This window comes from Anopheles funestus, chromosome 3RL (assembly GCF_943734845.2).
Source record: "Anopheles funestus chromosome 3RL, idAnoFuneDA-416_04, whole genome shotgun sequence".
Classification (NCBI taxonomy): Eukaryota; Metazoa; Arthropoda; class Insecta; order Diptera; family Culicidae; genus Anopheles; species Anopheles funestus.
The window spans coordinates 41,439,767-41,462,720 of NC_064599.1; the positions used below are offsets into that span (position 1 = coordinate 41,439,767).

At 39.9% G+C, this 22,954-nt stretch overlaps 1 protein-coding gene and 1 long non-coding RNA gene across 7 annotated transcripts; one reads left to right on the forward strand and one right to left on the reverse strand.

The window, feature by feature from the left end:
• Positions 1–157: 157 nt before the first annotated feature.
• On the reverse strand, positions 158–22,075 carry LOC125771909 (ras-like GTP-binding protein Rho1). 6 transcript variants are annotated; one of them, XM_049443068.1, is made up of 7 exons: positions 21,961–22,075; positions 21,051–21,377; positions 16,038–16,198; positions 6,894–7,043; positions 6,272–6,352; positions 3,694–6,159; positions 158–3,615 (listed from the first exon to the last, which is right to left on the reverse strand). In XM_049443068.1, the coding sequence occupies exons 2-6, from the start codon at positions 21,088–21,090 to the stop codon at positions 5,968–5,970; spliced, it is 624 nt and encodes a 207-aa protein (XP_049299025.1). In that variant the 5' UTR covers positions 21,091–21,377; positions 21,961–22,075; the 3' UTR covers positions 158–3,615; positions 3,694–5,967. The 6 variants fall into 6 exon arrangements, with proteins under 6 accessions (XP_049299025.1, XP_049299026.1, XP_049299027.1 ...); XM_049443069.1 differs by having other exon boundaries at positions 22,006–22,023; XM_049443070.1 differs by lacking the exon at positions 21,961–22,075 and having other exon boundaries at positions 21,143–21,448.
• On the forward strand, positions 8,567–9,430 carry LOC125771918 (uncharacterized). Its single transcript, XR_007419425.1, has 2 exons — positions 8,567–9,159; positions 9,223–9,430. It is a non-coding gene; the product is annotated as an uncharacterized LOC125771918 (long non-coding RNA).
• Positions 22,076–22,954: the final 879 nt, after the last annotated feature.

The following is a 22,954-nucleotide window of genomic DNA, read 5'->3' on the forward strand; positions in this document are numbered from 1 at the left end:
ACTTTGTCATCATGCTGCCTGACGTTATATTGCTCTCCTCTGCTTTTACCATACATTTTCATACCATACTTTGACCATACCATAATTTCTTTACCATACATTTTGTAAATTCATTAACATGTGTTATTGTTACGTACAAAAAAGAGAACCATGTTAGTTTTTTTTTGAAAACATAGGTTTATTTCCCTTTACATTCCATTATCGTTTTGCATTCTGCGATCGTTTACATAATCAATAAAGTTTTAAAAACATTTTCCGAGGGATTGTTGTTTTTTGTTTGTTTGTTTGCGCTTTTTCTTCCTTTTCCAATATTCTTTACAGTGTTTCAGTTCCTGTCGTTCTGCACAATTACCAAGAATAGTTTCCCTTTTCCCGTTTCGCAGTAAAAATAAGAGCAGCAATAGTAGTTTACTAAGCTTATCAAAATCAAACCAAAAAACGACGAGGAGATGCAAACACTTTCCTGCCCTGCTCTTCGTCTGTAGCAAAGGTTTACGGAATGCGTGCGTTTGCACACTCGTGTTCGTCCGCGAAACAATTATGTTTATTTGCCTTCTCATTCATAATCCTGCTTCTCTTATCTCTCTCCCTCTCTCTGCCTATCTATTATCAATTGTCCATCGTTTATCGTACTCATTTCTAAGTCTCTTATTCGGCAACATGTATATGCGCTGGTATGATACTTATTTTCTGTTTTAATTCAGTTACGAATGTCGATTCCATTTTAAAACAAACATAATTCCTCTTCCAGCACCATCATGCTCTCGTGTTTTTTTCCCGTGTTGTGTTTCATTGTGGTTTTATCTTTGTTTCGCCGTTTGTTTGGTTGTTTGTTTGTTTATTCTGTTTAATAATTAGTTAATTTTTATCTATAATATTTCTAAGAGATGTACGATGTCGCGCCTTTCGCATGAGAGTGAGAAGGTGTGTGTACGATTCTGCTGTATTTGATCACTGCGTCAGTTCCCAAAAATGATCTGTACCCGATGATCCATGTTACTGGTGCGAGTCTGTATGAAAATGTAGCTTATCATCTGCCCATTTTGGCTTGAATTGTATAATTGATACGAGCTTTGATTAATTCTAAAAGTATCTGCGGAGTTTGCTCACTGCGTTTGTGTCAAATGTGGCAATGTTTCGTGTTTCGTTTGTTCAACGCTTTCGTTTGTAAATGTGTTTCTATATTTATATATGTACCATCACAAGCGTAACGCCAATCTTTGATTTACCCCTTCGGATTTTTTTTCATTTTCTTGTTGAGTTTAGTTTATTATGTTAGCACTATACAGCAAAAACGGTAAATTTGTTGGGATTTTTTCAATCGCGTCTCTTGCGGCTTTCTCTATTGACACTTAATTGTGAAAATTTGTGTTCTCGAAAGCATACATCTATGTTGGTTTAGTTATGATGTTCCTTAAGAGTTATCACCATGCAAAATGGTTGAGGGACGTAGAAGGAATAATGGTTTAATGCGATTAATTTTCATTATACAGCGATCAATGATACGAAAGGGTAACGAAGAACCTTTCCCACTCGGTACAAAAATATCCTTCTCAATACCCTTTGAAAGCGCACAAACGCGCTGCATACAACAACAAAAAAAACAAAACGGAAATGTTCACACAGTAAAGATGATCCTCTCATGCTAGAGGAAGATTTCCTTCTCAAAATAAACGCGTTTTGTCAACGCATTTGCCTAACAAATCATCGTCAAGTGTGCCAAAAATAATGAACGAAATACTAAAATACGAAACAATACAATGGACACAACTCTTCCCTCCAAACCAACCCATATTAAAAATTTGCTTTCCCATTTGTTTGCTGCACAAATGTGCCAACATTCAACCGGGCATAGCGAGAAGTAGCATTACATAGATGCCGTCATTTTGACTCCTAACTATCTGCACAACGGTGTCGTTCCGTAACAATCAATAGAATAAGCACATACACTGGATGTCTCTGGCACGGGCGCAACGAAAAAGGAACATTCATTCGCGTATGCTCCGCGGCAAAAGTACATCATACGAGGGTGTTCAGTAAATTTCAATAGCTTCTGTAAAAGGCCTATCTCTGTATCTAAAAAGCGTTATCGAGTTTTTTTTCTGTATATCATCGCCTCTCTAACCATCACCAGCAGAGTTGTTTTCATGTCCCTTAGATCGAATAAGAAGTAGTTGTAGTCTTAGTAGGATTAGTAGTAGAAATAGAAATTACTATATTTCAATAATATGTATAGTGGCTACAATCGCTCACTGTCTGCGTGTGCGTGTGTGTATTTCCTTCTTTTACAGAAGAGTGTTTCAGTCCAAATGATTTCCTACGATGCTTCCATCCTGTCGTTCCCACACAACGGGATTGCAATAAAGAACTCCGGCTTCAATGTCTCGGTAGTGATACCTTTAAAATAAAATCATTCAAAATGGTAACGTCTCCGGCCATACACAGATAATGACCGACCGACCACATTATCGGACGCTATATTCTTCCAGTGCGTGTAAAAGAGAATAGCACTCTCCATCTTTGTTCTGTGTAGCCGGAATTGTAAACTGTTTGGTGGGGAAGTTTTTGGTGAGTGGTTTTATAAATGGTTCAATTGGTTTTGAATTAGAGCTCGTTTTTCTACTATACCCATACTGCAAAGGAGAGAATGGCCACGTATTTTCTATTGTTTTCTGTGATCTCGGTTAGTTACACAATGATTGTGCGCATTACATATAGGATTGAATCTGATCCAGAACTAAACCACAAAGGATTACTGCAGTCATAAGATGGGAAGATGGGATTCATCTTCCAGTGCAATACGCTTACAATTATTGGGAAACAAATTAAAACTTTATACGAAACACTTTGTTACGAGATGGACACAACACACCTATAACAACAGCGAGGACTTGTTGCATTACAAAGATGACATTTTTACACAATGCACCGAGAATACCAAAATTACTACTTAAATGTATATGCTAAAATACCCGATTTTTGTCAGTGTAGTAGCGTAGCTAATTCTCTACACAAATATTCCTGGGAACAGTTTCCCTTTCTTAATTACATCCCACTTTCTCTCTCTTCTTTCCTTTTTTTCTTTCTCTTTAGCTATGTGGCATCACGCGCAATAAGATACACATTGATCACATCAGTACGGCTCGGCCCGAAACAGAACACTGCACGAGTTGGGCATAGTGACACAAGAGTATACTGAACTTCAACATCCCCTTTTTCCAAACACTACCTTACTTTCTAGCAGTGTATTGTGCTGCCCAGAAATAGGGACCACACTCGTACGCGCTAAAATCCCAATACATACGGGTACGGGAGTACATAAACTTCACAAACTGTCCAAAAAATCTAAACATACTAGGAAGATACACTACATACATACACATCGTAACAGATGCTACCAACCAAAACGGTGTAGCAGCAGCACTGTAAAAGAGGAGAGTCTGATTTGGTACGAACGGCGAATCGTTCGCTCACAAACATATTTACTTATCCACCGAGTTCATCTTTTTCATCCTTTCGCAATGTACGTGCATGTCTCCATTCCGAGGCATCCTGCTGATTGCCTTGGTCCAAATACCATACGCTTCTTTCGTTGAATTACAAGATGATTTACTTCTAAAATGAAAACCAATTAAACATAAAGAGTCTATTATTGCGTCGCCCACATTTCATTCTAATCATTTATTTACTCACCTCTTCACCATTTTCTTGCCAGTTAAAACTCCAACGCAATGGGACCTCTGGAACTCGGGACACCTCGAACGGGCAAACAACACCACATCCATTGAATAGAATAAATAACGACCTGAACTTCATGAGCCCTTTGAAACATAGAAATACACCTGTATGGTCATTTCCTCAATTTCATTAAACCAGTAGCAATGTAGAAGAACACGCAAATAACAATTTCGCTTCGTTTCTTCCACTCTTCCATTAACCCGCGCAAAAACCACCACCATGACCACCACCACGAAGACAATCGGATTGATTTTGATTTTGTGTGTTGTGTTTTGTTGTTTCCATTTATCATTGGTTAGAATTTATTCTTCTGCATTCTTTTTTAAAATTCTGACTCTTCCTCGCACTAATCTGTGTTACCCTATTACTATCCTAAATCCGTTTCAACTTCCTCGTTCTTTTTCGCGTTTGCATTTTTGTTGCTATAGCGCATTTAGACGATCCCAACGACCATTCGCCAATTGTTTCCCCAAGGTTTTGTTCCACTTTCATTGCCAAATAATAATGTGTGTTCTGGATGCGCCACTGCTCTATCTGATACCGATGGTTTAATTTAAAAATCCGAGTACACCTGGTGTCTGCTTGCGAGCTTCTCGGGAAGTATTGATAGGGCTAGACGTGTAGCAGTATGGCCCGATTTTGACCACCGCTTGTCTTATACAATCGAGTAGCAAACATCAAAGGTTAGAGCAACACAAAGATGTTGCAATTAAATGTTTCCTTACACCTGATCATCCAAATTATGTTGCCCGTTTGCCGGGGTCATCGTATTACAAACGCGCGCTTCTATCATTCGATTATAATCTCGTATTGCATGGATGGGCGTTTATGTATGTTACTGCTTTTTCTCTGCTCGGATACACTTGTAAATATGCTAGTGCGAACGAACGATTCATGCGCTCCTGGCTAAAAGAATAGTGTGTTATTCTACATCACCGTTCTCCTACATTGTGTATGTGTGTGACTGAATAGTGTGTCTGTGTTTGTCTATTTGTTCTTCCTCTTTTATCAACTGCTATCTTCGAGTGTGATGAGCGCTTGGTTATCTATCATTATGCCCTTTCCTAACATTGTCCTCTTTTAGACTATTTAGTGTTTTTTTTCATGCTGCATTTTTCTGCACACACCATGATGTTTACATTACCGCTTACCAAATAGTTAATAATAAAAAAACACATCTAATAGATGCCATCTTATGCATGCATGTATGTATGTAGGTGTGTATTATGTTGTGTAGATAAAAACAGGAAAAATGGGGGGTTCCAAATATGAGAAACATGAACGTCGGGAAACTTTCGAAATTTTCTCCCTGGGCTATGCACGGCAAATGTGGTACTGTTGCGGTTACCCTATCGAAAAACCCCGTACTGTACACGCGTTTGATACGTGTGCGCAGTGATTGCTGGACAACTTGATTTTATCCATCATAAATTCAAAGCTCTTGTTTGTGTTGTTCTGGAACTATAAAATGATTTGAACAGAGCAGTGTTGCAGGTTAGAGTGTGCACATTCCATTCGCGTGTGCTTGTTTCCTTGCGTGGCGTTAGAAAACGACACCTCTCTTCTGATACCGTTGAAGCAGTCGTCTTCAGTGATCTCGCATGCGTTACGCTAGGTACACATTTAAAAAAGGCGTTCGCAGACTACGCTACCTTCTCTAGGACGCAGTAATTCTAGTATTACTTGATCTTGACACCACCAAAGGCTGAGGCTTACCACATGTAGATCTAATTTTTCTTTTGTGATTCACTTTTCTTCTTGCTGCCCTTAAAACTGTAAGGCTCGTCTTGGCTCTCCGTGGATCAGCGTAATCCTGTATCATTTTAAATCGCTTCTGCATCTTTTTATGTTTGTGTGGGTTTGTTTCTGTTTGTTTTTGGTCTATTCCGTGAAAGGTGTTCGAAAGATGTTTCTTTTTCGTTCTAAAAAAGGATTCTTTGCTTCGATCTGAGGCTTCTGCTGTTGTTGTTAATGCATGTGGCGTTTATCTACGAATTACGTCTTCACTTTCTCTGGCGTACGAACGTTATTAGTTTGATAACGCTTGGCCATCTATCTACCGCCATCTCTTTACACACGTTTCTTCCCTACTTTCCACGCACTATTTCTTCCCGTTGTTCAAGTTCTCCCTATCGTGTTTCGCCACTCGTTTCCTCCGTTTCTCACCATCAGCTCAGTGTTTATGCGCGCAACACATCGCAATAGGAGCACAATGCTGGCTTTGCTCTTTTAGAGCAGAACACATTTACTCTTCTTCTTCTTTTTGACCTGTAACGCTGCTCTCGTAGCAGTTTCGAACACCTCGCGGACGCCTTCCTTAGACTTGGCCGAACACTCTAAATAAGCGAATGCATTTATTTTCTCGGCCATCGCACGTCCTTCCTGTGGCTTGACTGGCTCCTGCTTCATTTTGGCCAATTCCTGTAACATTTCAAGGCGCGATACGTTCATCCGTACGAGAAACAAATATAAGAGAGAGGAAAAGAAATATTAGTACCAGGTAAGATAATATAAACAGTCGTAGATTACGAACCTTAATAGTGTGAGAGTCATTTCTGAGATCTTTCTTGTTACCAACTAAGATGATGGGTACATTAGGGCAGAAATGCTTGACCTGTGGAATGGAGAGGAATAGAATTAAATTTAAGTAAGGTGCGTTGATATGCTGTATTTTATTATCATTATTAAAAAATCAACAATTTCTATTGCTATTCAGTAGTAGAATTTTGCATTTGCTTAGAAAATAATGAAAAATCATTCGTAATTGCAGCTAAATTCACTCATGCACTACCTCCTTGTAGCGCCAGAATAAAATCTTCAAACGGAAACATTGAGTAATCAAATGATTCATGCATTTACGATCACCGCGAATCATGCCATGTCTCGCAGCTGCCGAGATTGCATGTGAGTCATAATGTACCATTCGGTAATGCAGAGGGAACAAGCGTGTACTGATAACAGTATTCTAACATAATGTCTTTTATCGTTACGTTAGTGTTACGCATTCAATATTACAACGTACAAAATAACATAACGCATTTGTTATTACACTTTAATGTTGTTTTAAAGATTAAAGATAACTATGCTCTCATTGTAAACATACAAACCAAACGGCCAAACATTTGTTCAAAGCATACGATGAATATAAATGTTACCTCAGGTGTCCATTTTTCGGGGATGTTCTCCAACGAGTCGGGCGAATCAACAGAGAAACACATGAGAATAACGTCGGTATCTGGATAGCTCAGCGGCCTCAGTCTGTCGTAATCTTCCTGTCCAGCCGTGTCCCATAGCGCCAGCTCGACCTATAGAAAGTTTTAAATGTTAATTCATAATTAGTGTTTTAAGAATAATTTGCTATGGACAATGAATAATAAAAATTCATTTTAAACATCTTTTAATTTGACACTGTAGACGTGGGGCTGTCAAATATTCGTATATTTTTATCCTAATCTACCTAATGAAGGGCTATACATCATATGATAATTAATCAATAAGACAGTCTTGCATATATAAGTGTCGCTGCCACATAGTCCAATCAAGATTCACAACGGACACGTATTGTTGGGTCGCGTTTTATCGGATTTACTATATGATCGACACAGCAAACTCACTTCTTCTTCATATGCTTGATATCGAATATTACAAGAAAGCATGCTTTGCACTACTGTAAGTAAGAATAGCAATATACTTTTAGCAACAAATACCTATTCTCTTCTCATTTCTCTTTTAAAATTGAAATAAAACATTTTAAATGTTTTGTTCAGCTCGAAACAACGATAAGAGAATGATATTTGCAGCTAAAAGAAAAATAAAACTTTTCAGTTCAGCAAACAGACGACCGATCACGTGATCGAAGGGCATCTCGATTGGAATGCAACCTTAGTTCCAAAGAGATATTGAAGACGGAAACGACGAAACAGCGAAAGCGGAAAGAAATATCGTATTCGATGCCTGGTCGACGACACACACTCAATTCCGCTCTCTTGTTTGATTAGAAAATCGGACACTGCTGGCCTGTGTATGCATTTAGACGCCATAAGTTGAGGAGGAAATTCAGTGATCAAGTTAAGCGTGGGGTAAAAACGCTTCAATGGACGGACAGAGGAAAAGGACATTTAATCCTTCACTCGATTCACCGTAGCCCGTATTTTGCTTTCTATTTTTTTCCATCCGAAATACCAACCCGGAGAAAGGTGTGTTTTGGCGCTAAGTAAATTGTCACAATTCAATGATTTGCCGTCCAGTTTTCCTTCCTTCGCGATCGTGATACGTAAAATAAAATTAGCGTTATCGACGTTCCCCGTTAACCAGGTATTGCGTGTGTGTGTGTGTCTGTGGGTTCGATTGGAGTGTTTCTTTTTGGTCAGATTCTACCAGCTAAACATACAAGGAAACCATCGTTCCGCTTTTCACTATAACCCCAACATAAACCACTATCCCGTTCCAATGCTGATGGTGATAGTGCGAATGAGTTTTTTTTCTCTTCTTCTCAAGATTCCCCAACCACATACACGTGCAGGGGGTTTGAGTTTGTCTTTCGCCCTCATTCGCCACCATTCGATATCTCTTTACCGAAGGGTTGGCCACCCAATATTCCAGGCCGAGGTCAGGCAGCGTGATAGAAACAAGGGACGAAAGGACAGAGACGAGGGTAAAAGAGAAATGCATCACCACACCAAACAAACGATGGTGTGAACCGTGGCGACAACATTACAGAGGGGCAGAGGGGCACAGAGGAAGGGAGGGAAAGGGAGTGGGTGGATTGCGTTTTGCGTTACGAGGAAAGTTATCGGTGAGTTTTCTCTTATCAGTGAATCGTGTGCGCGCACCCGCAGCAAATGTCGATGATGCCGTGTGTCTCGTCTACGCTTTTGCTGCAGTGATATAAATTCTTCGCACCTCACCAAAGTTCACAGCGAAACGAGACAATGCGCTGTGGAGCGTTGGGAGATGGGCTCCTTCTTTTAGCCTCTTTCCTGCGCGATAGGGAATTTTGTTGCGTACTATCCGCGAACGATGGGAAAAAAACACCATTTCATTTGGGCGTATGTATTGGTGACGACGTTGCAAATGCTTTACAACACGGTGTGTATTTGATAGTGTTTCTTCCAGATTTCTTATCTTTCGTTGCGCTTCAGGGGCGAGCGTCGTGATGGACGTTCTTCTAGAATCGGACAGAAACCCCCTAGTGCAGCTGCTGTTACTACTACTACCCACATATAGCACCAAGCATTATGCTAGCACCCGTTTTCCTGCAAAAACTGCATCATACTCCGAAATAAACAATAACGACAAACGACGAGGATGATTGTTATGCGAACTTTCCCTTCGATTTGAAAGGCTGTTGGAAACGGAGGATGGTTTCGGGAGATTGTATTTGTAGTGGGGCAGTTACTACACCATCAAGTCAAAACCGATGTGAGATAAAACTTTTTTTTCTTCATTCCGATGACTAATTGCAAAATTATTTCCGGTTTCTAGCATTGCCGCTAGCTGCTATAGTTCATCGCATCGTAATACTGAAAGACAGACACATACACATTAGACCTGTGGCCAAAGACTCGTTTCCATTTCATTTGATTATGGTTTTGTGCAATGCAAATGAGACGACAAACAGCCGTACAATAATCGTGCAGCTGCCTAACGAAACAAAACAAAGCTTTAAAATAAAATTAAGATTACAATAATATTATTACAGCTTTATTACAGCAACTGGAAAATGGGAGAAAATGAAACATGCAAAAAAAGTAAGTATTTAACTAACTAAATAATCATCTAACGAGAAGTAACACAAATTACGTAAAAATTAATTTACATTAATAAAAAAAATCTGACTGATTGAGGGTCGATCTGTATGAGTATGAATTGAGCCCATGATAATGTGTCTATTTTCCTTGATGAATATCGAAACCCACCCGGGAGATAGCAATCTTAGCCGCGTGTGGTAAGGGTAAAATAATCGATCCGCGGACGAGTTTTGTGCTGTAATATAACAACATGTGAAAAAGCAAGTTGCAATCAAGATGCAGCGATAGGTAAAGGTTTCGCTTGGCCTCCGTGGCAAATAGAAAAATGGAGAGAATTTTATTATTCACCTTTATATGCACAATGAACATGGAACGTGAGCTCATCGAAAATACACCGGCAAAAGCCGAGATGTCGGGGTCAGTTCTCGTCTTCGTAAGTTAAGCGATGGTACTGACATCATCATTCCCAGCAGTATCATCAAATCCAGTAGTGAAGGGTGCCAGGAGCCTTAAGTGAATCGTTACGAGTCGTCTGAGGACTTGTGGATTTAAAATGAAACTTTTAACTCGTTAATTTTTTTATCCCTTGAATTGTCCGATCTAGTTCTGTGAGAGAAGAAGTCATCAAAAAGCTTATTCCACTTACACATCAATCAACATTCACATGATTAAGTGATAAAAATAGAAACATGATAACAGGACTGCAAAAAAGCGCCATGCCAAAGGTTTCTCTAGTTCTGCGGAATAGTTCTAAAAAAAATTAAAAGACAGAAGATTTAAATTTTCCAACACTGATTCATCTGGGACGAATAGAATCTTTAACTTCCAGCAAAATGGAACACAAGCTGAACCAGTTCGTCAGACTGCGCTAAAAATAGTACAACATCAAAACATTTTCTAACAAAAACGAAAGCAAATCATATTTAAATTTCCCTCCACACAAAACCCGTGCTAAGAAAAAGGAGTACTGCAAGAATTTAGTACTTCAGTGATGAAATACGTTTCTTCCACTATCCCTATATCAATCTTTTATCGTTCCGTTTTGACCAGACAATCATGTTTTCCCTAATGAGAGAGGATCAATTTTCGGAAGAATAAAATTTTGCACTAATAACAATGTGCCAGTTCCAAACCCTTACGCCACATCGGGATAAAGGAAGCGCTAGGGAAAGAGAGAACGATGGAACTGAACTCCAATTAACCGTATCCACTTGATCATAAAAATGGTCGTAGGTTTTATGGAAAATTTATAATGATCATCGAAACCGAATTACAGGGTTTGTCAAGAGACTATCCGAGAGAAAACAGAGCACATATTCGCGGTACGCGATAATTCATTTTCGATCATCTTTTGTTATCATACTATCTTATGATTAATTTAACTTGTGTTACACTTGTTGTTCGTTTTTTTATCATATTGTTTTCAGAATATCTGTATTAACAATTTAAGAAGGAATTCGTAAAAAATCATTTTTAAGTTTGGTATATATGATAGCTTAAGCTAGAAATTACCAAACATTCAATTTATCAAATATCGAGAGATGGTTTGATCATCCAAGTTGTAGCATATCTGAATGATTCGTTTTGTTCTGTGTTCGCTATTGTCCGAATTTACACTTCCGGAGTAATTAAATTTATAAGTTCCATAAACTTCTAGTTCTTTTGTTATCTCTGTTCAAATTATCTTTTGAAAGGAGCGTATAATGAAAGTTAGTTCATATTTCTATAAACTTGTCAAACAGCTTTGGAAAACATTTGGGATAAAATGTATCTTCAAATCATAAGCTCATTTTCCCTTCCAGTCGATAATGAACGAAAAGTTAGCAGCATTTAAGCATCCAAATGCTTTTTTCTGGAAAAAGGAACTAAATGTAGCGCAGAACATTAAAATGTATTTCAGTATATTTCATTTCCATTTTTTAATTCGTTAAGCGATTTATCTTTTTCTTCTTAGCTTAACGACCTCTGAGGTCATGCTGGCCATTTCTAGCTTACTAGACTTATTTTTAACTCGTATCCCGTACCCACGTAGTCAGTCCTTGCTACGGTGGACGGTCCGGATGGGATTTAATACCCGATCCTGTCGTGTGGAACCGGCCTGTTAGGGCCCCGCCCTAAGTGAATTATAGGAAACATTTAAATATTTCCAAAATTACCAACTCGTTAACTTAATTTCCAAAATCGTTTTAGTTAAATTAACTAAATTTCCAAATCGTTTTAGTTACTGCTTCATCTCTCTGCATTTGATTCTAATTGTATTCAAACAAGACTTTATTTTTTCAAGAAATGCGTTTAAATTTGTTAATTGCTCTATGCCATACAACTATAGTGAAAATTTTGTACAAAAAAAATTAAAAATGTTTTTACAGAATTTCAAAACTAGCAAATGAAGAAAATATGCATTGTATGGTTTGTTTATATTCTGATATGACAGTTCGGTGCAACAACGGACAACTTCGAACATTGCAGTGTTTGTCTTAAATGTTCCCAGCTACATTCTATCTGTTGGTATGCTCCTATAATTAAGCTTTTTTGAGGGAAACCCTGTTCCATTGCATTGCTGTTGGAATTCTTTTATCTGTGGATCGATACGAAAAGAGCCACAATAAAGTAAAGCCAAGCGAAAGGAATAAGAAATCATCAATTCCGCGAGGCTTCATCGGTGACCTAATGGGATAGGAATTTCAAACCGTTTACAAAATGAGACTGTTCTTGAACGGTAGTTTTCTTGACTGACCATACTAGCCGGTTCCTTCTTATTGTCTTCTTATTTTATTCTTATTGAAACAATTTCATGATGCACTATACAACAACAGGAGGCTCGCATTACGAAATGTCTTTGTAACGTGTTTATCTCTGGAGAACAACATTGTATTTAGTTAGTTATGATTCATAGTATCACTATTCACCCGAATTAATACGAAACAAAATACATCGGACAATTTCACAAATTTGTACGATCTCGTCTCATATCTTGCGCAAAGAGACTACAATACCGCAGCGAGAAATACAAACGCACACGTCCAATCGCTAGTTAATCGAGGACACACACTACCATGGTGTGTGTGTGCTATAATGTTCAAATTTGCATGCTCGATCGCAGAAACTTGAGCTAGAAACGCTGGAAACGGGATTTAGTGAAAAGCACTTTTCAACTACTCGAGGCTAATGCTAAACAAAGATAGAGAAATAGAGTGAGAGAGGGAGAGAGTGTTACTAGTGTTCAGACGAATAAACTACGCCAGAGGTAGTGTTCTCTGGTCATAAGGGATTTAGAGAACATGATTTTGATTGACGCCTGACACAGGCGTACGCAAGAAAAAAAAACCCGGAATGATGGAACAAGGCATACGAAAAGCAGCCACACCGTTGCCGTATCCGCGAAACCGATTTTCGAGTGCAAATCAACGTCTGAAAAAGGCGATGACTGATCGTAAAGGAACGTGGAGCAACAAGAGCATTTAAATAAGAATTACAAAAAAAAACCACATCTCTCACCAGCAGCAAACGGTGAAGTCAAAATTCTGCTTTTCAATCATATAAATATTGACCGCGGGTGAATGTGTGTGCGCGCGCGCAATCCAGTTCGGATGTTTGTGCATTTGGAAAAAAAGAAGTTAGGTAAGTTAGGTAGTAGTAGGGAGGGAAGTTTGTGTTTGGTGGGTTTAATTTTTTAACATATCTGCAATATATGAGATTTCGAAGGAATAGACAGATAAATAAGCTTTTCATCATCATACAGCTTGAGATTAATTTAGCAAGTTTTCACTCAATCGTTATTGAATATTTTTTGTATAATTCTTTTTTTATTTATGGCATAACAATATAATAAAATCAACGATGGAATATAATGAACTTATCATCATTAAATAATTATTTAAATTTCAGTTCGTTTGCGTTTTGATGCTTTTTTTGCCGTAGACTTTTAACGGCGATAATTATACATCAAGTCGAGTCTGTGCGTCAATTTGTTAATCCCTTGGCCAGCTGCCAAGGTATAAACGAAAAAATAAAGCACCGTTACGCACACACATACCAAAGAAGACGATTTAAAAGCAGTTTTTGTATCAGCATAGAGCAAATCTAGCACCAACATATAGACGCAAAATCGATAAGAAAATTTTAATAAACTATGCTGTATTAACTGGCTATAGATTAATGTTTTTGTTTGGTATTAATAGTCCAGATACTTTCATGATAATTTTTGAGAAACGTTTGCGCACAAAAGTCTTCATTAAAACACGTTTGATTTAGCCTGTCAAATGGCAAATATAATAATAAATATATTACTACTGATAGCATTCCGAATTCGAACATTTATTTTGTTCAGACACAAATCGTTGATTAAACGATGCAAACTTTTACAGTAGAATGTATTCGATATATTAAAAAATAGTCTAACAATGTGATGCACGTTTCCAATAAAACGGTCAGCCGGGGTTCGCTACTTGACTGAATCATGTGACCCCTCTCAGCTTGAAGGCATGTCTGTTTCATAAAGCATGCTAGGTCGGGGAAAACCAGCGAGAAAAAAAAAACAAGTAACATAAAAGAAATGAACACATTTTGGAACAAACCGGAATTTAAAAGGAACGCACACAACACAAGCGAAAGGTGGCAATTGTGAATAAAACAACAGAAGAGAAAAGGCACATCACAAATTGCCGGCCGTGTTGTGCAAATACAAAAAAAATGCAGATAACAAAAGATTCGTTATGAATTTGTAAGTAATATTTTATGATTTTTAATATGCCCATCCCACAGTAGCTCGTGACCGGAAGGAAGCAAAGGAATGAAATAAACATTCTAATTTACAATACTGGGTTGTTGTCTACTGAATTTTATAGCTCTTTTTTGGGTATTTGGATCAAAGTGGAAAAAAATGGAACTGCCCAGACACATCTTTGCATAAAACAAAGTTGTTAGATTGCAATAAGAAAGCAAACTTAAATGATGTGTATCCATCATATCTAAATCTCGGATTCGCGGTTTATCGATTTCAATTAATTCGCAACGTATGAATTCTTAATGTTAAAGGAAGCAAGGCTCAAATTCAGCTAAATGGTCTCAGATTGTCTCGCTTTTCATTCATGTCAGTGCTTCTTGCAGGATTGGACTATCCCAAACAGACGAAAATGAGAAGAAATACACAAATCTGCATTAATGTGCTGGAACTTGCCTGGCTTGCCCTGGAACACGGCACACTGCTGCAGCACGACTACCCGTAACCGCTTGTGTATTTGTGTATATTCCATTCCATACCAGACTCTTTTTTGTCGGTTTTGCAAAACTAACAAAGCGAAGCAACTTTCATGATCATTTCGCGATCACACACAACGGGTGCACGGCGGCGTCCCGTCCAATTGCAAACGTGGAAGCAAAATGGCAAACAGAAGGACAGAGGAATGGGACATTCGCGTTCTTGAAATCGAAAAGAGCTAACGAGGTAAAGTGTGCGGATAGGGCTATTCTTGCCGACGCCGTAGCATCATAAAAACTCCATAAAACTCTCACTCTCGGACGGAAGAGGAACACTTTGTTATATTACGGGCGGTTGGATGGTACACCACACCATCATCATCACTAATAGGGATGTGGTTTTCATCGTCTGCAAAAGATGAAGAATGCCTCAAAGACTAAACCTGCTTGCTAAACATTTGCATTGAACCTTTCGGTTACTGGAAATTTATTTCTACACAAAACACACGCCACAAAATCGTACCTTGTTAGGTACCTACCATATTTAGTAGCTATTTGCCCTTGCTAGAACATTTTGTCTTTGTAGCTATTTTTGGTGGATTAAAGATAGGATAAGATGTGCAATCTTGTAGAGGGAAAATTGAATCTACTGACATTCCATCTTGCATCGTACTTGTCCCTCTCTCTCTCCCGTCAACCTATTTTGAGTCGTCCGCGGTTCTCAAGCTAGCGGTCCCGAGTGGTTGTTTCTGCTCGGACAGCAAAGAAAGGCGAACGCAAGCAAAAATCTTCTCCACTGGTTCTCCACACCACAAACACTCGTGGCCGCTCTATTCTTGCCACGGGCATGTGTGTTTCCACCGCGACCAACGAGCTGTAGTGTGGTGTTTGTTTATACGAAAACGCACCCATGTTTTGCATTTTTTTTTGTTCGCCACAGCGGATGAACTTTCCTTCTTCGTTAGACGACGGTTTTACTTCCAGGCCTTTTATTTTGGCCTCGAACGAAATGTCCATCGGAAAGGTCTTTTGCTGGTTGCTAACATCGAATGGACAAGGCTACATTTGTGTTTTTAAATTTTTTTTATGAACGTCGAAAACGCAGGAACAGATCAGTAAAGAACTTACTAGCCTAAAAACCAAAAGAGATGATAAATAGAAAATCCTTCTGATGATGGCTTATTTTGTTGCTGTTCATAGATCGTTAAAATGCGTTCCATTGCTTAATTGTTCAATGTTGGATTTTATACACCATTCTTCATCACATGATCGTGAAGTGGATGGAAAGTAAGGAGTGGCGTACTCATATACAGAAGGGTTGCTGCAGTATCGATGAAAGGTATGACTCACCTGCTTGCCGTCGACTTCGATGTCGGCTACGTAGTTTTCGAACACGGTCGGCACATATACCTCCGGGAACTGATCCTTGCTGAAGACAATCAGCAGACAGGTTTTACCGCAGGCACCATCGCCGACGATCACCAGCTTTTTCCTGATAGCAGCCATTGGTTCTGCAGTGTTACGTAGGGTGATTGTTTGTGTGATCAGAAGTTCCGTCCCAAGAAACCAGGTGAAAATGTAATGATGGCGGTTCGCGACACAAAACGACGAATTCAATAAACGACGTTTTCACCCATTGGAGGCAGCAGCGGGATCAATGAGAACGCGCACCAGTCACCAGTGTCCAAATTGTTGAACCGATCGAACCGGTAGCAACAGAAACGATGGGATGATGGTTTTAAGAAACAACCAACACGAACGCGATGACAACGGTATGATCCGCCACGCAAGATATAGCCGGGTGACGGTGAACGGGTACCATACACCACCACCACCACCAGCACAACCGGACGTCGTTGGAAGACGCGAAAATATTTCAACAAGAAATACACGTTCGAAACGCAACCAAATCCGCACCCAAAGAAAGAACGTACCAAGTAGGCACAGAGAGCGAGAGAGAGAGAGCGAGCGTGGTTGAGTACGTTGTATGCGAAGTGCGGCCACAGTCGGATAGAGAAGCGTAGACGTTACAAACGCACCACCAACAACCGTTGGTGACAGGCGATACGAAAGGTACGCGACGTAACGTAACGACAATATACGCACACAATCATAAACACCGCGCACAATTACGCACGGCGTGCGTACCAGAGCGAAGGGTTTTTTTTTGTTTTATTTATTTTTTTGTTAGTTGTGTCACGAAAGATCCCAACGATACGGAGGGATAATCACAAAGCAACCAACACAATCGGACGCAACGCGCACACAACCCAATACAACCGCGATGGGCAACAAGGCGTTTGCCGCACACGCGCGCGCACAATACCATCACACAGTAGACACGCACACACACACACACAGCATTTCAAATTTCCATAGGCGTTACGCGTAGCGTTTCCCCGTACACACAATCGCACCGGAAACATCGCACACACACCAATGCGCACACATGAAGGGAGATATCGTCATCGGTGGAATTTTGAGACATCATCATGGCGATCGCGATGTCGTTCATTTTTGTCGCCCGTTATGGTAGCAATTTACATTTTTTACAGCAAGTTTTCGACATTTTCACGCATCCCACCAGGAACACATGTAGCCGATGGTGACGAACGATGTTCGGTTATTTATTTTTTTTTCAATATCACCACAGGCCAACCGCGCACATAACATTTACCAGCATAAAGCGCGCGCATGCAGGACGAACAATACACATATACACACAAACGCACATGATCACCACGTACGCGTCATATACACAAACACACGCACACGCACGGTAACGGACCGGGACCATCGATGATCGGTGAAATTTTTGGGTGGCGGTCGACAGGGACGCGCGTAAGGTTGGTTTCACGGATGAGCACATCCAAGCATAGGCGCCCCGAATACCATCGATAGGTATCATTTTTTTAGTAATCCCATTTCGTGCCAAGATGACGGCATGGGACAACATTAGCACGCATCCGGTTCCGATGTCCAGCGTGTCGCAGAGATCACGAATCCGATCAAACCAACATGTGGACGGGCGCGTTCAGGTAGAACGGAACGGTTACACGATGGTGCAGTGTAGTAGGGGGACAAGGGATGATTTATTTTCAGCCCATATCGACGAGAGAGGAGCGCACCAGCAAGATGATGAGAGCACACGGATGATGATTTCCATGTTCAAGACGGCGATGATATGAAAAAGAAAGAAGAAAGAAACATTCACAGGCAAATTAGCAAAAGCGGTCGAGATGAGTGGGCCAGATAGTACTCGGTTCTATTGCTTCTCGGAACTGTGACTACGTGAACAGTATGTGTGCTTCAGATTAGCTTTGGAAAAATTCCTTTGCCCGGGATTCAGTCGAGCTCATCCAACAATGGAGCTGCTGTCCGCTGTCAGGACTAAGGAACAGTACAACCGTACAAAGCACAAACACGTTGCGTGCAGTACAAACTTCCTTTGCACAAAAAACGTTGTACGCTATGAAACAAATCATACAGGAAGGGAAGAACGGAATTGACTCACTCTATGCACCGTTTTCGAACTTTGCTTCTTTTCACGTAAGCACCACACACTAAAAAGACGATGACGACTGACACACCACGAAGACGACGACGAGACTGGACAAACACGGGGAGTGGAGCTTTTTCTCGAAGCTAAAGTAGGCGCTGTTGCTGCTACACTCACACACATCCACTGCAGCTACGGACCATGGGCGAAACACACACACACGCTCGTCCAAAAACGATAAGCGGTCGTGCGTATACACACCAAACACACAGCCACAGCTGTATACCGAGCTTATGACGCTAAATTCGTTAAGATTCTTCTTTTAACGAAACATCAGCCGACATGACTATTTAACGAAAGATTTTCATTTTTTCGCCTGTCATTCAGGGCGAAAAGTAGCGAACAAGTACAAATGAACGGTTACATCGGGATTTTTTTCGCGTTCTGCTGCTTTCATATGCACTAAAAAGGTGAATAAATAGATCCAAATCTTTAAATATTGGACTGACAAATGATCTGAAAACAGAGTTCTGAACTTATCCAGCTTCAAATATATTTTTTTAAGCACACAAGTATATGCACATGTCGCGTTCCTGTTGGCAACATTTAACACACGTTGCAACACCATGAACGTTTTATAAAAAGAGTGCAAGTATGAATGTAAAAATTCATGATTCGCACTCACGTTGTATGACTTTGTCCACAGGCGCGAATTAGTTGATGATGATTACACGATTAGTATTACTGTACATCTTCTTTTGTGACCAAACAATCTCAAGAGACCTTGGTCTCCCATTTTCCTTTACTTTTTTTCACGTAGCAGGATAGTCAGTCCTGTGTACGGGAGTCTGGCCCGATTGGGATTTGATCACCGGTCCGTACTGCCATGTGACAGAGCAGCGCCGATACCATTTCCACAGCGGACGCCCCATAACAATACAGGTCAAATGCTGACTTTGTAAATTATTGTGCGTTTTGTTTTAGGAAAAGATAAATAACATAGAAAAGAGCCAACAATTAAATAGAAAAAACTTCATATCAAAACAATCGATTGCAAAGTATACATTGCACGGAGGAAAACCTATTGTTTCAGTCTAAACAAGCAAAGAGTGTGTTTGTAGGTTTGAATCTAATATGGTCAATATTTCATTCCCCCTTCTGAATGGCTCACCCTTTTTTGGATTTTAATCGTTATTTTCCATTCTTCGATTGATCTTCCTTCGGAATTTCTGTTCTAGATTTGAGAGTGATCAATTTTTGGACTTTGTTACACGGGGATGCACAGTAGATTAGCCAAAAAACTCGTTGTTTAGAACTGTTTAGCAAAAAGTTGTAATACTTTTCGGTAGCTATAAATTATCTCTCTAATCGCCGTTGCAACGCTTCTTATTTTGTCTAACAACCATTTTGAGATAGGAAGCTAACAGATAACAGCAAAGTATGAATCGTACAGATAATCAGACACAACACAGCGAGTTGATGGATGGTAGTTGGCTTGCTAGCAAATCGTTCTGCTAACGTTAAACTTGAAGGACAGCCTGGGTTATCAAAAGGCCTAAACTAAACCTGTTAAGTCACAGCAGCGTAGCAAAATGAATTCTTTAAAATGAAAGGAAACATTCTGCGATGGCCTTTAAAACATGTAGCTTGGAAAATTTCAAATTTTACGCACATAATTGTTTACTATCGAGTACAAAAGAAATAAATAAAATGAATAATTTGCTTAATGTAGGGATTTCTGCCGGATGATCCGTCCAGTGAAGCGGAAGAAAACAAACATTTTCCTAATCATTTAATCGACGCAAAAAAAAAACCGCCAGTGCTGGTGAACCCAAAAGCCATGCTGGTATGGAACGGATGGTAGTATAGAACCTTTTCACATCAACGTCGATTCCACCACCGTTAAGCATATACATGCGATTGTCTTATTTGCTGCCAAGCGGAACACGAGAACCCATTCCCAAAAGTAATTGGAGCGAGTTTGATCCAGTTCCGTCTGGCTAACCATCATCATCATCATCATCCTAGCTTCGGTAGTTTACACATATATCTGACCGGTTGGGTGTGCGTTGCACTTGGTGCTTCAAACAATTCATCGAACGTTGCTTGTAGACAGACGGCTTGTAGCAGCATAAGACACCGACCGCTACAGCAGCATGTTTCTCTGGCAGTGTGTGCGTGATTGAGTGGGTGTGTTATGAGTGGGTGTTTTCCATTGGCGGCTGCTATGGAAACATTCGCTAGCACACACCGAACGCGTTGCGCGAGCGTCTTCGATCAACATCCCCAACTCATCGTCGTCTGACGTTGGATGTTCGTGGTGCGAGAAACAATCCGAGGAATACCAACTGTGTCAGGTGTAGTGGGGGGTTCGCTTATATTATTTCTTGAGAGAACACACTATTCCGTTCGTCCGGACATTTAGATTCGACACTGTTGCAAGTGCATGCGAAAGTGAAGCAACATGCATTTAGAGATTACGCACAACGAAATTTGACGACTAGTAAACGCTCTGACGATGGCATAGAATGTGCATCTTAGAAGGCTACGAAAAGCTAGCAGACGGAGAAAATACACAGAGACAGACGACAGTGAAGCATCTACACACGATACTAAACAAGCAGGAGCGTGACAAAGCAGGTTTCAGACAGATGGGAAGCTGTTGGAAGATAGAAAGGGTAAAAGGCGAAATGCTAACATCATGAAGCATGCGATAGAAAGGAATTTCATCAGATGCACTAGGTAAGGAAATTGGAGCGTACGCGCTGAAGGATGCGGGACGTACAAAGAGATAAAAGGGAAGCAATAGGGTGCGCTAAAACGAAATGCAAACATAGTAGATTACAGATGAAAACAAATAATACCTGAATTAGTTGGAGAAGAGACGCATGAAAGACACCACATTACTTATCTCCTTACACCACACATGAAACAAAACACTGTACAATGGATGTACCTTTTCTTTACTTCTCGTATACGCGCGTTTGTGCTTTTCCTGCCTCGGACGTCGTTTACTTATAAAATCGTGAACTTATTGCTCCTGCTTTGGCCAAACCGCGGGTTTCGGGGCTTTTTTTTGCTTTTTTTTTAAACGTTTCGTTTCGTCGGGCCAAGGGCTCGCTCGTTTGTGTCTGGCGCTCCTGGTGCGTATGTGTGCGCGCGTGTGTGTACCTGTGTTCAGCTTTTCCGCACTGCTGAAGCGAAAGGGCAAAGAAGACGGAGGGGGGGAGCTATAGTAACAGAAGAAAACAGGATGAAAACACTTTTGCTAAGTATTTAAGGCTGAGCAAACCGAGCAACCGAACCGATCAGGAATTATGAACACGAAACCAAATACATTGGTTGCAACGAAAGAAGAACGCAGCTAGTATTTTCACTCGATGAAAACTGTCTTTGCTCGGCGCAATAACGCAGCAGCAGACGTGTCGTCCACTGTGTGTTTTATGAGTAATTACTCTTCGTAAGGCAGTTCTGCTGCGAGATGGAATGCTTTGCACTTTCTGTTGCGCAAAGTTCAACTAGGAAAAATTAGAACATCCGCTTTCGGGATGGCACTGTGAATATGATCGGTTGAACGGTTTCGATGCTCCGTTGTTTAGCTCTGGTTGCTACGGTCACTGCGCCGGAGAAAAACACTAGATCGGTCAAATGTTGGGCGTGAAACCAAAAAAGAACACTTTTTGTTTTATTTTTTTCTACAGCACCATATGCAGCTATGTTAACACTATTCACGAATATTATAACATCTTTCAGTCAAAGAATAGTTTATATCACCTTAAAAAGCGACTGGGAAATTCTATGTTTGGATTTTACACACACCTTTTTTCCTGAAAAGAAAAACGACGTGAACGAGCAAAAACAACGACACAGGAAGGCGAAGAGGTGGGAGTAGCAGGTTAGCTCATGATTTAAATGTCATCACACTTTGACATATATAATCATAACAGAAAATATATACCTATTTTGAGAGATTTCTTATTTTGGCGATTTTTGATTATTCACGCCAAGTGTAGGGACATATTATTAATTGAGAAAAAAATTAAGTTTCATTTTTTTCATTTAATGAATAAATGTAATCGGTACAAAACAAATACAGCACAGCTCTGTGCATTGCATACCTTCTAGGCGCAAAAAGTGTTCGTTAATTTAACAATGGTCCTTTCACACGACAGTTAAGGCCACATTAGCTCTTAGAGCTAGTATTTTAACTAGCCGTTATGGGTCATTTTAGGGGTTTGGGCTTTTGTATATGGTTTGGAAACATGTTAGCTCGGACTTAAAATTGCTCGGCTGTAGAACAACTTTCGTTATTTATACATGAATAAATCATTTTGAAATTAATCAAGCAACTAATAAAACTGAAAACTATTAATTATATACTGTGTAGGATCACGGCATACTCCGGGAAGGGAAACTGAATCTTTTAACTCAGGCTTCGATAACTGCCGAAGAACGCTTTGAAATGTCTTACTTCGGCTTCCCGCCAAGTACCTTGGTAAGATTTCAAAACTAGGCGGACTCGGGATATGAATAAATTCGGCTCCAATAGTCTTCTTGTTGAAGCTCCACTCTTTGAAACTCATTTGACCCTGTTGTAATAGCAGAAGCCCAATGTTCTTGTAACGAAAACAGTAATACTTTTTGCGCCTAAAGGCTATGCAATCCACAGAGCTACGCTGCATTTTTTTGTTTTTTATATTAATCCTTTACCCACTAGATTTTTCATCGAATTTCATCGCATTTTTGTTTTCCCTTAAAAAATGTCGCT

What these genes read in the sequence shown, in the direction of transcription:
- LOC125771909 (XM_049443068.1), bottom strand. Translation starts at nt 21,090, where the DNA reads ATGTGGTGTCTTTCATGCGTCTCTTCTCCAACTAATTCAG. An exon ending in TCGAAGTCGACGGCAAGCAG is followed by an intron (nt 7,044 to 16,037) that starts GTGAGTCATACC and finishes AACTTTCTATAG; the next exon opens with GTCGAGCTGGCGCTATGGGA. An exon ending in CCGAAAAATGGACACCTGAG is followed by an intron (nt 6,353 to 6,893) that starts GTAACATTTATA and finishes TCCATTCCACAG; the next exon opens with GTCAAGCATTTCTGCCCTAA.